The sequence below is a fragment of the Emys orbicularis genome, chromosome 16 (genome assembly GCF_028017835.1).
Source record: "Emys orbicularis isolate rEmyOrb1 chromosome 16, rEmyOrb1.hap1, whole genome shotgun sequence".
Classification (NCBI taxonomy): Eukaryota; Metazoa; Chordata; order Testudines; family Emydidae; genus Emys; species Emys orbicularis.
The window spans coordinates 32,863,165-32,875,645 of NC_088698.1; the positions used below are offsets into that span (position 1 = coordinate 32,863,165).

At 46.0% G+C, this 12,481-nt stretch overlaps 1 protein-coding gene across 1 annotated transcript in view; it reads right to left on the reverse strand.

Annotated features, from left to right (window-relative positions):
- The window catches only part of TTC28 (tetratricopeptide repeat domain 28), a 422,455-nt gene that overhangs the window by 17,073 nt on the left and 392,901 nt on the right, over positions 1-12,481 (reverse strand). The window contains exon 15 of the mRNA XM_065417993.1: positions 3,566-3,745. Within this exon, the coding sequence (XP_065274065.1) occupies positions 3,566-3,745 (180 nt within the window). The remainder of the gene's footprint in view (positions 1-3,565; positions 3,746-12,481) is intronic.

Consider the following 12,481-nt stretch of genomic DNA (forward strand, 5'->3'; position numbering starts at 1 on the left):
CCTACTCAGTGAAATGCACCGGAGGGGCAAGGCTTGAGGTAGCTGGTTGTTGCTCTTGATATTTTTCTTATGAGACCGGACCGGATAGAACTGGTCGCTGTAGGGGGCCCACAGGTTCAAACATATCCTCTGAGGTGGGGCATAAGGGAAAAGGGGAGGGCCCCAAGGTTTTCCTTGCCAGAGTCTCTGGATATATTGCCTGCTGGGAGTTTCCTCCTCAGGTTGGGACCTCCAGGGAACGAGGCAGAGGACCCTACTATAGACACCTCAGAGTCAGATGAGATATCATCCCCCATGTTCATCAGAGGGGCAGAAAGTGCAGGTACCAGAAATCAAGTCAGTACTGGGCCCCAGGGAGGTACTGTACCTTTATCAGTACATACGTTTCATAGCTGGCTGGTTCATGAGGCAGCACCAGGGGAAATCATGTTGGTACCCACTGGAAATCTTTCTCAGAACCCTCAAAGAGTCTGTGTGGGGACCCTGGCATAGATAGAGGGTAAGTAGGTTCTGTAAAATGAGTTGGTGCCTGTGGAGAGTGTCTCTCAGTACTGGTCAATAGTTGTGATTCATGCTCTTCCAAGGTGGAACACAGGCCTGGACAGTCTGGGCACTGTAGATAGGGATCCTCAGGAGTCAGTATGTCAGGTGGAGACAGTATCGAAGAGTGATTGGTATGTGACGAGAATTTCGTCTGGACTCTTACGTTCTGAAGGTACCGGGTCCGGCGCCAAGATTGACGGCACTTTAGGAGGCTTCTCAGTACGCGGCTTCTTTGCCAGTGCTGTGGAATCAGTACTGGAGGGGATGGGCGCCTCACTGATGCCTGTAGTGGGATGTGAGGTCTCCTGGGGCACAGATGGGGGGTGGGGGATGAAGGGGACTTTTCCCTTCTCTGATCCTGTTCTGGAGAATGGGTCATGTCTTCTTTAAAGGTCTGGGTGGTGCTGCAGCGACTTCAGGGTCTTTGCTTACTGCCAGAACAGAGGTGGTGGGTGGGTCTGACATACAGGGGGATGATTTGGACCCTGCGGGTCTCAGCAAGCGAGCTCTCCATTAACAGGGGTTTTAGTCTATCCTCCCTCAACCTCTTAGATCTGTTCTTAAATCTTGAGCAGCTCTGACATTTGGAGGGGATGTGAGACTCCCCAAGGCAGCGGAGGCAGCTTGAATGTCTGTTGCTGCAGGGGGAAGACCTGTGGCAAGTCTGGCAGGGTTTGAAGCCTGACATGTTGGACATAAACGGCATTTCAGACCTCGGGTTGAGGCTCGAGAAAAATTGGGCAAAAGGAGTTAGGGGGACCCCTCCCCCCAACACAAACTGTGCTAAATAACAGAAAACATAAGAGACAGGAGTACCTGAGCCACATGGCCTAGCTAAGGGCAGCGCAGTGCTCCATCTCAAGCTGCAGGTGGCTTAGCAGGAACTGGAGTGGTGGCAGGTCTGTCCCCCATGAGGGGCCTGAGCGTGTCTAGGGCGCAGGTGTAGACCGCTGGACACTGCTGATGAAAATCTCCAATGAAGAGGACATGGGCACATGCGTATCTTGACGTGGAGCACCCGTAGGGACACTGCTTGAAAAAGAATCCTTTTCCCACCGACTAATCGTTTTTACAGTTAGGAAGTTCTTTTATCCCATTCAACATAGGTTTTTTCTGTTGACCTTGTTTATATTTGTCAGGTTATGAAATTTAAGGAATCTATTATGAGCTATTTCTGAAACAGTCAGTACTGTTAAGGGTGAATGAACCAATTCCTGCTTGTAAATCCCTTTGGGATGTTCAGGATAAAAAGTGCTTTACAAAGGATGAAATAAAAATCATTCCTTAGCTGGCAACAGTTGCAGATGACACAAAATTATGTAGGTTAGTCAAGACTAGAAAAGACTGTGAGGAGCTTCAGAGGGACCTAACCAAATTAGGCAATCGGGCAGAGTTCAATAAATATTTCTTTTCTGTTTTTGGAAAGAAGCAGGATGATATATCACATGAGGAGGAAATATTTTCCATTCCATTAGTAACTAAGGAGGATGTTAAACATATCTTAGGGATAAATACTTCTAAATCAAAAGGCCCAGATAACCTGCACCCAAGAGTCCTAAAAGAGTTGGCTGAGGAAATCTGTAGCCTGCTGATAATAACTTTTAACAAATCTTGCAATACAGGGGAAATTCAGGAACACTGGAAAAGTGCTAATGTTGTGGCAATATTCAAATGTGTGTAATTATAGCGTATAAGTATCTTCTTGGGGAGCAAATACCAGATACTGAAGGGATCTTTAAGCTAGCTGAGAAAGGCAGAACAAGAATAATGTCTGGAAGCTGAGGCCAGACAAATTAAAATTATAAATTAGGCTTTTTTTTTTTTTTTTAAACAGTGAGAGGGATTAACCATTGAAACAAAAAACTACCAAGGAAGTGGTAAATTTTCCATTTCTTGATGTCTTCAGACTGCCTTTCTGAAGACACGCATTGGTCAAATATAAGTTATTGGGTTCAATACAGGTGTAACTGGGTGAAATGTAATGGTCTGTGATATACAGGAAATTAGATGATTTAATGATCCCTTCTGGCCTTAAACTCTATGAATCTATATCTAGTGGCTGATGAAGTTCACTGCTGACAAACACAAAGTAATAGACACTGAAAGGAATTATGTGAATGATCCATATGCATTGCTGGGCTCTAAATTAACTGTAGCTGGGTGTCACTGCAGTCAGGTCAATGGAAACCTCTGACCAACAAATGTGCCGTGGCAGATCAAGTACTGGCCAGAGACAGAGACAGATTGACTCCTGGGGGCTAATCCAGAATAGGGAACTCCAAGTCATATACATCAACAGCAATGATAAAATCAGGCCCATCCTCCTATTTAGACAACTGTTTCACACGGCAATAATGCAGGATGTACCATGGGCAATCAGACCAAGAACTGTGGCATTCTTTGATGGTATGATGTTGGCCTTGAACTCCCCATAGACTTTTGGGCTTTTAGAAGCAGAAGGTTATTGCCATATATCAATGAAAATGGTATTTCCTCAGGATTTGCTTAAAGTATCAGCTTTGACCTGTGCCCTCAATGTCATGAGAAATCAGTGGCCAACGCCACAGGGGAACAGGCAGGCAGGCAAACGTATGAGCAGATTGCTAGGATGTGATTAATTCACCAGGGAAACTCAGTTTAAGGTCACTCAGTCTGCATGGGAGCTCAACCCACCCAGAACCTGCAGTCTAGCTAAGAAAGAAATCCCAACCACTGCCTCGCCATGATTTGTGATCTCCTTGGGGTAGGGACCGCGCCTGACTCTGCTCTGGAAAGCATCGAAGTACGCTGTTGATGCTCAGCTCATTCAGCACCAGTGCCCTGGAAGTTGGTAGGTTTGTGATTTCCATTTTTGTAGCCACTGCCGCTGGAAGAGACAATAATCCCTGCAGTTCAGTCTGGGGCCCTTGCAGGGTGAGCCTGTACGGCATGGAGCGCTTCAGCTCTCACATGGCATGGATGGGGCCCTGCATGTCTCATACCTCACAGCAGGAGCACTGGAAGCATGGGGCTGGAGCGGTACCTTGGAGTTGGGGTTCAGTGACTGGATAGATGGTACTGCGACGAGGCTGAAGCGCTCGTAGAGGTACTCATTCGAGGAACTTCCTTTCAGGAGAGCGAAGGGGATAAGGTACAGTTCTCCCTCTAGAACTAGTATCAGCTGGCGATGGCGGCCGACTGGACCACTGGAATGCATCAGACCCTGAAGAGGAAAGACACACAGGCAGCTCAGTCCCCTTGTCTATACAGCCAAAGAAACACTCCATGCTCAGGCCCTGCTGTAAGTGTCAGGCTTTCTAGCTCCCAGAACCAGCAAACCTGAAACATCGGTTTTAAAACTGCTATTCAGCAGAGCACATTTGACCTCGGATGCAACACCTATCACCCTGGCATGTTTGCACTGATAAACAATTCATTCATGAACAGAAGATCTCTAGCCAGATGCACTGGACTGGGTTCTACATCTTTGCTGCAAAGATCTCAGTAGGCACAAGCAGCTTTAGGAAAGTTAGTGAATCTCCAGCCTTGTCGTATTATAACTACCATTCCCACTTAAATTCAAACCTTCCTATCCATCGAAGGATGCAAAGGCTCACACTTGGTCTCTGCCTCATCACTAGTCTCCTAAGCCACTTCTGAAACTATTTGCTGGCTCACTAATCTGGACTTGGTCCAGAAGTTGGTCCAATAAAAAATATTACCTCTCCTACCTTGTCTCGTTAATATCTTGGGACCAATACCGCTAGAACAACATTGCATAATCTGGATCTGGTTCTTTGAAAGTTGCTAATCCCCTCTCTTGCTATGCATAAAATGACTAGCCGCCCCTCCCACCTCCACATACATTGGCCCTATGTGATGCTGTATGAAAGGACATGACCATTTATATCATTAATATTGCCACTGTTAGACAATTGCAACAAATCTTGTACAAAGTATACCATTTTAAGATGTCAATGGAAAAAGTATGATGATCGTGTTTGTATGCATATATCATCTTTGTATTTAAAGTTATGAATATTGACTATGTACCAGTATTTCAAATATGTTTGCTCCTGGGGTAACACCCACAAGGTAATTGACATCCAGTCTAGCCAGCACATTCTGAACGGCCCATTCAAATTGATGGCCCATTCCAGAACATAGTGGGCCATAGAGCTTGTTCCAGCCTGGTGAGCCTTCCTGTGGACACTTTAGCCAAAATACGGGTAATGGCTGCTCCTATGAGTCATCAAAGCACGCAAGGCCATGTGACTTGCTCATGTGACCCTGGACTCCATCTTGTGCCTATAATTTTCCACAAACTAAGACTAAGAGCAGTCCCTCCACATGGGAGAAGGTAAAAAAAATGTGTCCATTTTGCCTCTTTCCTGCTCTGATCTCTGGACTTACACTAAAAGGAGCATATTGATTATGGACTGAGGACCTTCCAATCTTTTGGAAGTTACCAGAGACTTTACAAGCCAGTGTTCTGTAACATCACTGCTTCAAACCTGATACAAACCTGCAATGATTGTATGTATTTGATTTCCTTAACCATTTTAACTCTCTCCGTATTCTTTTCTCTTATAAATAAACCTTTAGATATTAGATACTAAAGGATTGGCAACAGTGTGATTATTGGGTAAGACCTGAGTTATATATTGACCTGGGTATGTGGTTGATCTTTTGAGATCAGAAGAAACCTTTGTTTGATGAAAGTGGTTTTCAATGGCCACTCATCATTAAGTCTAGTGCCTGGGTGGGGATGCCTATGGACACTGCAGTTTGGACTTCTTTTTAACCATGTGGTGAGACAGAAGTTTACTTTAGTTTCTGGGTTGGTATATCTAGTAATAGAATAACCACCAATTTGGGGTGATTCTCCCCTATTTCTCATCAGTTTGTCCTGAATTTGGCATCTTCGGCTGTGACCCACTGAGGCACAGTGACACCCTCCACACAGAAAGAATATGTTCTTTTGTGCTGCACCACTGGAGCTTGTGAAGCACTTTGGATGAGTGAGTGGGGGCTGGGAGAGCGAAGGAGGGATCGAGGTGCACAGGGGAGAGTGGCATTGAGACAGCTGGTCAAAAAATGGAAAGGTTTTGCATAAACATGTTCCGGAAAGAATTCTTTTGCTGTCAAAGTTTGAAATTTTGATGAACATTTCAGTTCACTAGAGGGCAGCAGGTGGGCATCACCAATATTTTACAGCTGCTCATTAGTACTTCAGCTCAGTAAAACTTCTGCTTGCAGCCTGCATGCGGCAACTGGAGAGGGCACTGCATGTAATGGGAATTCTCGGTTTCTCATTCCCCTTGCTGCCCAGAGGCTGTGGCGCTCATCCTTGTTCGTTTCCTGCACATCCTCTCTGTTGCATTCTGTATGTTCCCTTAGCCTCAGTCCTCACATTTGTGACCTGTGTGCTGCAGGTTTCATCATTTACATTATTCCTCAGCCAGACGGCGACTGACACTGCCCCATGCAAGAGCCACAATGGTCTGCATTTTTAAATAGCTTTATTTTGAGAACCTTCCCATAAAGAATTGTAAAATCCATCACCCCCATAAGTGGGGGTGGATGGGTAAAATAAATCCTAGGCCTCACTTCCACATGACTGTTGTCAAGATACTCAACACTCCTCATTCTGATAGCACAAAGAAATGACACTATCAAATGCACCAGCAGTGGGACTCCCACCCAGAGATTCTGCAATTGCGTGCTTAGCAGATGTTGAAACAGTAGGAACAGAAAGTTACAAACCAAAGCACTACTAAAAATGTCAGACAGGCACTTTGCCCTTCTCCACAAAACTGGGCAAAGCTTTTCAATACTGGCTTAGAATCCAGCCCTGAAAAAATTAGTGAGGGCAGGCGCCACCTCAGTTACTGTTTCCAATGAACCCAGGTCCTCAGGGGTGCCAAGAACCTGGACAAGGCGCCCAGTTATACGTGGCCGTTAATTCATTATCCTAGTGCAGATGAGTAGAGCTGTTAGGAAGACAACTTTCTCTCCCCCACAGAGTATGGACTCAGCACATTTATCTGCTTGCTGTTAGTATCTCCTCTAATCTCCAGGTTTAAATGGAAAGAGACAGACAGGTTGTCCTCAAACATAAGAACATAAGAATGGCCCTATTGGGTCAGACCAAAGGTCCATCTAGCCCAGTATCCTGTCTTCCGATAGTGGCCAGTGCCAGGTGCCCCAGAGGGAATGAACAGAACAGGTAATCATCAAGTGATCCATCCTCTCTTGCTCATTCCCAGCTTCTGGCAAACAGAGGCTAGGGACACCAGAACAGACCAAGACACAAAGGGCACATACAGTAGCTGCTGCCTCTGGTCCTATTTAAGGATGTAAAAGTGAATTCCATTTTAATCTGTTTCATCATGTTTTATTGAACAAGACCAGAAACAGCACCCCAAAGTGAGCAGCTCTGTAGATCACATACAGCTTGGAACAAGAAGCACTGAAACAGCATCTACACCACACAAACCAAAAGCAGCAAAACTGATCTCAACCACAAAACGGACAACAAATTGCTGAGCAAACAGATGCCTCAATGTTAGAGCAGCAGGTTTAGTATGGGCCTTTAAATCAACATTTTATTTAAACTGGAGGCCTTTAGCACATGCCCAGATGGGACTTTAGCTTCAACTTGACCTGATTTTGGAATTAACCAGTTCAACATGTGTTGCTGTATTTCCCTTGAGACCTCTTGTTCTTCCCCAAGCGTGAGCCAGGTGTTCAGGATTCACTGGCAGGATGGAGACCAGGGCTCAGCACTCAGGACTATAATTTCTTTTGAGTGACACCATTTTAGCTGCCATCAGACATAGCGAACATCTGTTTTGACAGGAAAAAGACAGCTACTCATGCTGCTCAGCAAATGAAGATAAAACTGCCCCCATTCCATTCTGAGTGGAATTCTGAATTACACTCCAAGCTCTCCAAACATTTACCTCTTCCTAATGAAAATCCTGGCTCCCGCACAAGCAGCACTGGACATGGCTTTCTCAAACATTTTGACTTGATTTGTATAGGTAATAACCTAGAGAACCTCTCTGGCTCCAGACAGATATATTGTTCTTGGGAGGAATAACACTCACATTCTGCCTCTCTCTCAAATTATTGACTTACTTTGCCCCTTTTTAGATTCCTTGATTTAGAGCCAATTTCATTCTCCCATTCCCACTGAACTGGAGGATCTCCTTTCTGGAAGTGTCTCTTTCCCCTTTCTGAACAGTTCATGGCCTGACTTGTCAAATGAAAAAACAAACCCCTTTGAATAAAAAGGGGTTAGAGAAAGCAACCTGCAATGACTGGGCCTGCATGTGCTGAGTAACCAGGGAACCTGGAGGGAAAAGACTGGATGTGCGTACATTAGGAGAGATGGACTTGGTGCATTTTATTGCTTGTGCCAAGTTCTCCACAAACAGCTCGGATGATACACCTCTGTCCTGACCCACAGCTCCCCCATCCCAGGCCTGGGCCTCTTCTGAGCAGAGATTTCTAGTCATGACATGCAGCAATTTTTAATATTGATAGCTGTACTTCAGATTGAGACCCACTGATCTCACTTCATTGATGACTTGAAGAGTAACAGGAATCTCCTGTGGGATTCTCTAAGCTTAGCTCACAGACCACAGCAAAAACAGAGCAACATTAATAAGGGTCTTAAATTCCCTCTGGCCACCATCCACTGATGGAGGCAAAGCAACACCTAAGGAAGGGTAAGACACAAAGGAGGCAGGCTAGACACACAGGTAGGCGGTTAGAGAGAGAGCGAGAGCAAGAAACTTTCCCATGTGAAATGGGAATAAAACGGCAGAAGGAAAAGAAAGAGATTTTCTTTTAAGAGGAGTTAAAAATAGTCACTGACCTCGTGCTGTTTTTCCTGCCCTCCTTGCAGCTCTATAGCTCACCCTGCTCCACCGATTGGAGACAAAGATACAGGGTCAGTCACTCTGACATCCAGCTGCCTCAGGAGCCTTCCTGAGAAAAATGTCCTCTCCATTCTGACATATTGTTTACAAGCACCAACGGCTCCTTGAGGGAGGCCTCCCCCTGCACACTGCCTGTGGTGAACCAGCCTGCGTGCTCTGCAGCTAAATTTACCAGCCTCTGCTCAATCTTGCCTCTCTCTGCAGAGACCAAGTTGACAAGCAGTAGCTTCCCACCAGGGGGTTGTTGTTTTCCAGAAATGTTTTTTTTTTATATATTCCGTTTGACTTACTGCTCCGGGAGCTTTAGCTGCAGGCAACATAATGAGACTATCTAAGCCATAGTGACATGTGCCTAGCAGAATTTTCCATTTGTATGGGAAACCCCCAGGGTTTAATATTTTTTCATGATAGCTGCATGTGTGTTAGGGAAACAGAAATAAAATTATGAGGCTCATTTGCATTTCACATACCTCCAAGAGCTATTTTCAGGGGCGAGTTGAAACAAAAAGAAGCTGTTCAATGAAAGCAATAGAGGCAAAGGTTTGAACGGCAAAGCATGGGATCCCGTGCTCTGCATCAGGCCAACCTCATGAGCACCACTGGCAGCCATGGGGTTCCAGGTCCCAGCATATGACGGTGGCTGTAAAGGCCACATAATTGTTTGCCTTGGCGACTGATGAATTGCTGGGAGTATGACTGAGACATTGGGCACCGGCAGGGGGGTCAGCCGCTAAAATGCTGACAAGCTGCTGGTCTGGGTGGTCCCTCTGCTTAGCGGTCACTGCACTATGGACACCGGTGAGGCGCTGCCAGTAACAGGATTGGATAGCAGAGACGGAGCTGCCATTTGCTGAGGTGATGCATATATGGTCTGCCACCTCTGTCCATGCCCCATAGGATTAGTTATGTAATGCTGGGCAGCAGGCTCTCCAAGCCTTTATCTGCAGCCCCTAACCCCGGGGACAGCAGCCACAGGGTACCCCGAGTCAGTCCCATAAAATTACAACACAGGGCCCAGCCATGATGCTCCTCAGGCTGTAGGGAGATAGCAGGTGCCAAGAACACTGGAGATCCTGTTAGAGATCCACTCCCAGCCTAGCCCCAGTCCTTTGGACAAAAGCTGGAGTGCCGCTCCCAGATTTAGCTTATTCCAGGACCTCGCAGAAGCCAGTACAGAAAGCCTACCCAGCAAATGGCTCCTCTCAGAGCTCTCTGAAGGTTAGGAGCCTCGCACTGGAATCATCACCAGTAACGTTACTCCCCTCCATGAAAGCAGGTTCCGCCTTCCAAATTGTAGCCCATAGGGCTAGCTTGCCTTCATCATATTCTGTTTGCATTATATTCAGCGGTAATGCAAGGAATCTATAGGTCTGTACCCTGAGAGACATTACCTCCAGCAGTTAGCATAAGGCTTGGGGCCCATGAATTTTGGCACAGATAAATGATCTAATGGTCACCCCTGAGTTTTGGGGAACTGAAAATAAAGTGTGCAAGGGGGATTTTGACCATAGTGACACCTGCCAACCACAGAAACATGAGTAAACATCCGGAGATGACTAACCACAGGAGCATTAGACATGGTGGCATCAGCATAACTTATTATAAAAGTTGCATCCCAGCCTACGGGCAGTAGGAGAAAGACGTAGCCCCTGGGAGGTGCCAGAATGATGGCCGCTGATGATGAGAGGGAAGGTGATGGTGATGCGGAAGATGACGGCTGACATTTCAGGTTGTTCTACAGGAGATGGTGTGAGTATATGATGTGCAGATGGACATTCTGTAGTATCTCTATCTACCTTACTGAGTTGGGGTGTTTGTGACTGAGATAAATGTATTAATAAACTATTTGCAAATGCAGAAGAGCTCCTATAGAGAGAGTGTTGCTGCTGCTGTGCACATAGTGATTTGAATAATACTGGGCCTGATCTTGGGACAAATACCTGCCACCTTCAAAGTGATAACTCGGAATTCTTAAGTAATCAATGTAATTAGTACATAATCTATAGATCAGGCTACAGAATCCTGGCCATGTTCTCTAGGATTTACATGCATTGTTACGGGGGTACGGATGAGCTTAAAGTGGCAGGCACTGGGCCCAGGCTCATGGCAGTTACACCTCCAGCTATGAAACACTTTGTACAGGCAGGACCAATGTGCCAAAAAAGCCACTCTCTCTAAAATAACCCTGTATCCCAGAGACTCCCTAGGGGTGGCTGGGAATTGTTTCTCTTCTCAGACGGCCAGCATTGTGCTCCAGCACAATCACGTGTCTGTTCTCCCTGCTGTCCCAGCTTTAGAAAAGAGCATTAATGTCTGAAAAATTATCCTCATCTTGTCTGCTTAGAGACTCAAGAAGGGAGAGTTGGACCCTGTATTTGCCCTGTTGAGTTATTGCTTTGTGACACTGGAACCTGCTTGAGGATCTCAGACACCAGGTGGTCTGAAGTTCTGGGTATGATATAACACTTTGCACTTGGTAAAGCCTGCTATCAATTAATTACTAACTAGCTGTATAAAGAATAAAATCTACAGTTCAGACATTCCCTCCCTCTCTGTCGTGCTGCCATGCAACCAGATCCACACCTCCCTGAGGAACGTGGAATAACTGGAGTCACAGGAAAAGTAAACGACTTTGATAATCAAATACAACTTGATACAGGGACTTCCTGTGGACCACGGATGCCAGTGGACAGCGCATTTTAAGGTGCCTGAATTACAAAGGATCAGCAGCTGACCACAGTGAACTGATAGCCAGGTCTCTAGATGTCAAACAGCTCACTGGGAGTTAGTAGCTAGAGTGAGAAAGCTCTGGTGACACCTAAACCCAAACCATTGACATCTTCCCACAAGCCCTGATGGTGGCAGTGCTGGCTGCTTGGGCAGCTCCCCAGAAATGCTGTTTGGATCTTGGGAAATCTCATAGAGAATTCTTACCATTACTGTGCACCAAAGAGACAGCTTGCCAGAAATCACCTTCCCACCCCTGCCTAATCACTGCTGAGTCTGCACTCACCTCACCACAAGCATCTCAACCAGGGGCAAACCAGAAGCTTGGAGGCAGCTCCAAGCATCAGAACAGCACCCAGATACCACAGCAACTGAAAAGTGTGAGAGAGGCACAGGGTGGGTGTTCCCAGGGCTGTCAGACTGCGGCAGAGCCAGAGAATCCACTCCAGAGTTGATGTTCAGGTAGGGTAGCAGTGACCCCAGCAATCTGGAAACTCAGCAGGCCACACTGCTGCTCCTTGTAGCCTATTGTCTGTCATCAGCATTGCAGGTGCAAATGGCTCTCCAGCTCTTGTGAGGCTCAGACTGGAGCTGATGTGATGTTTCATGATGGCTGATATACGCGACTATACTATGCACTTCTTAAAGATCAGTCCAAGTGTGGCTGCCTTCCTGACAGCAAAGGACAGCATGTTTCAAGGAAGCCGCCAAGGCAGCGCTTTCCCCTTAAGCAAAAATTAAATCAAATAGCGGCGTAACGCCTAAGGTAAAATATTATTCCATTCCGCTTTTCAGATTCTCTGACCCAGGCCCTTAACAACATCACAGCTGCTAAACAAAGACAGTTGTTCAAATAATTATGAGCACTGCATAAAGGGGCTAATCTCTTTAGTCTTGAAGTGTCTGTGATTTATAATCTCAGACTTTTATTTTCAATATTTTTATTGAAAGGCTGAAAACACAATTTTGTATTCTGTCTAGGAAACCTGCAGCTGGCTTCCCAGGTCGGCTCACTTTGACAGTGCAGCACTGCCCCCTAGTGGACAGAATCACGTAGCAGCTGCACAGGGAAATCCGGGTACCAGCTAGCAAAGCTATCTCTCTGGCTTTCATATAAGGTGGGAGAACTAAGACCTGTAGGAAAAAGAAAAATGGGGAAAGAGGATTCTGACATTCACAGGCTCCCTGCATCTCTTAGGGAATAGGTGTCACTACTCTGAGTAACAAAAATACACCAATTAAATCCCTCCTGCAAGAGAGGTCAGGAATGTAGGTGAGATGAC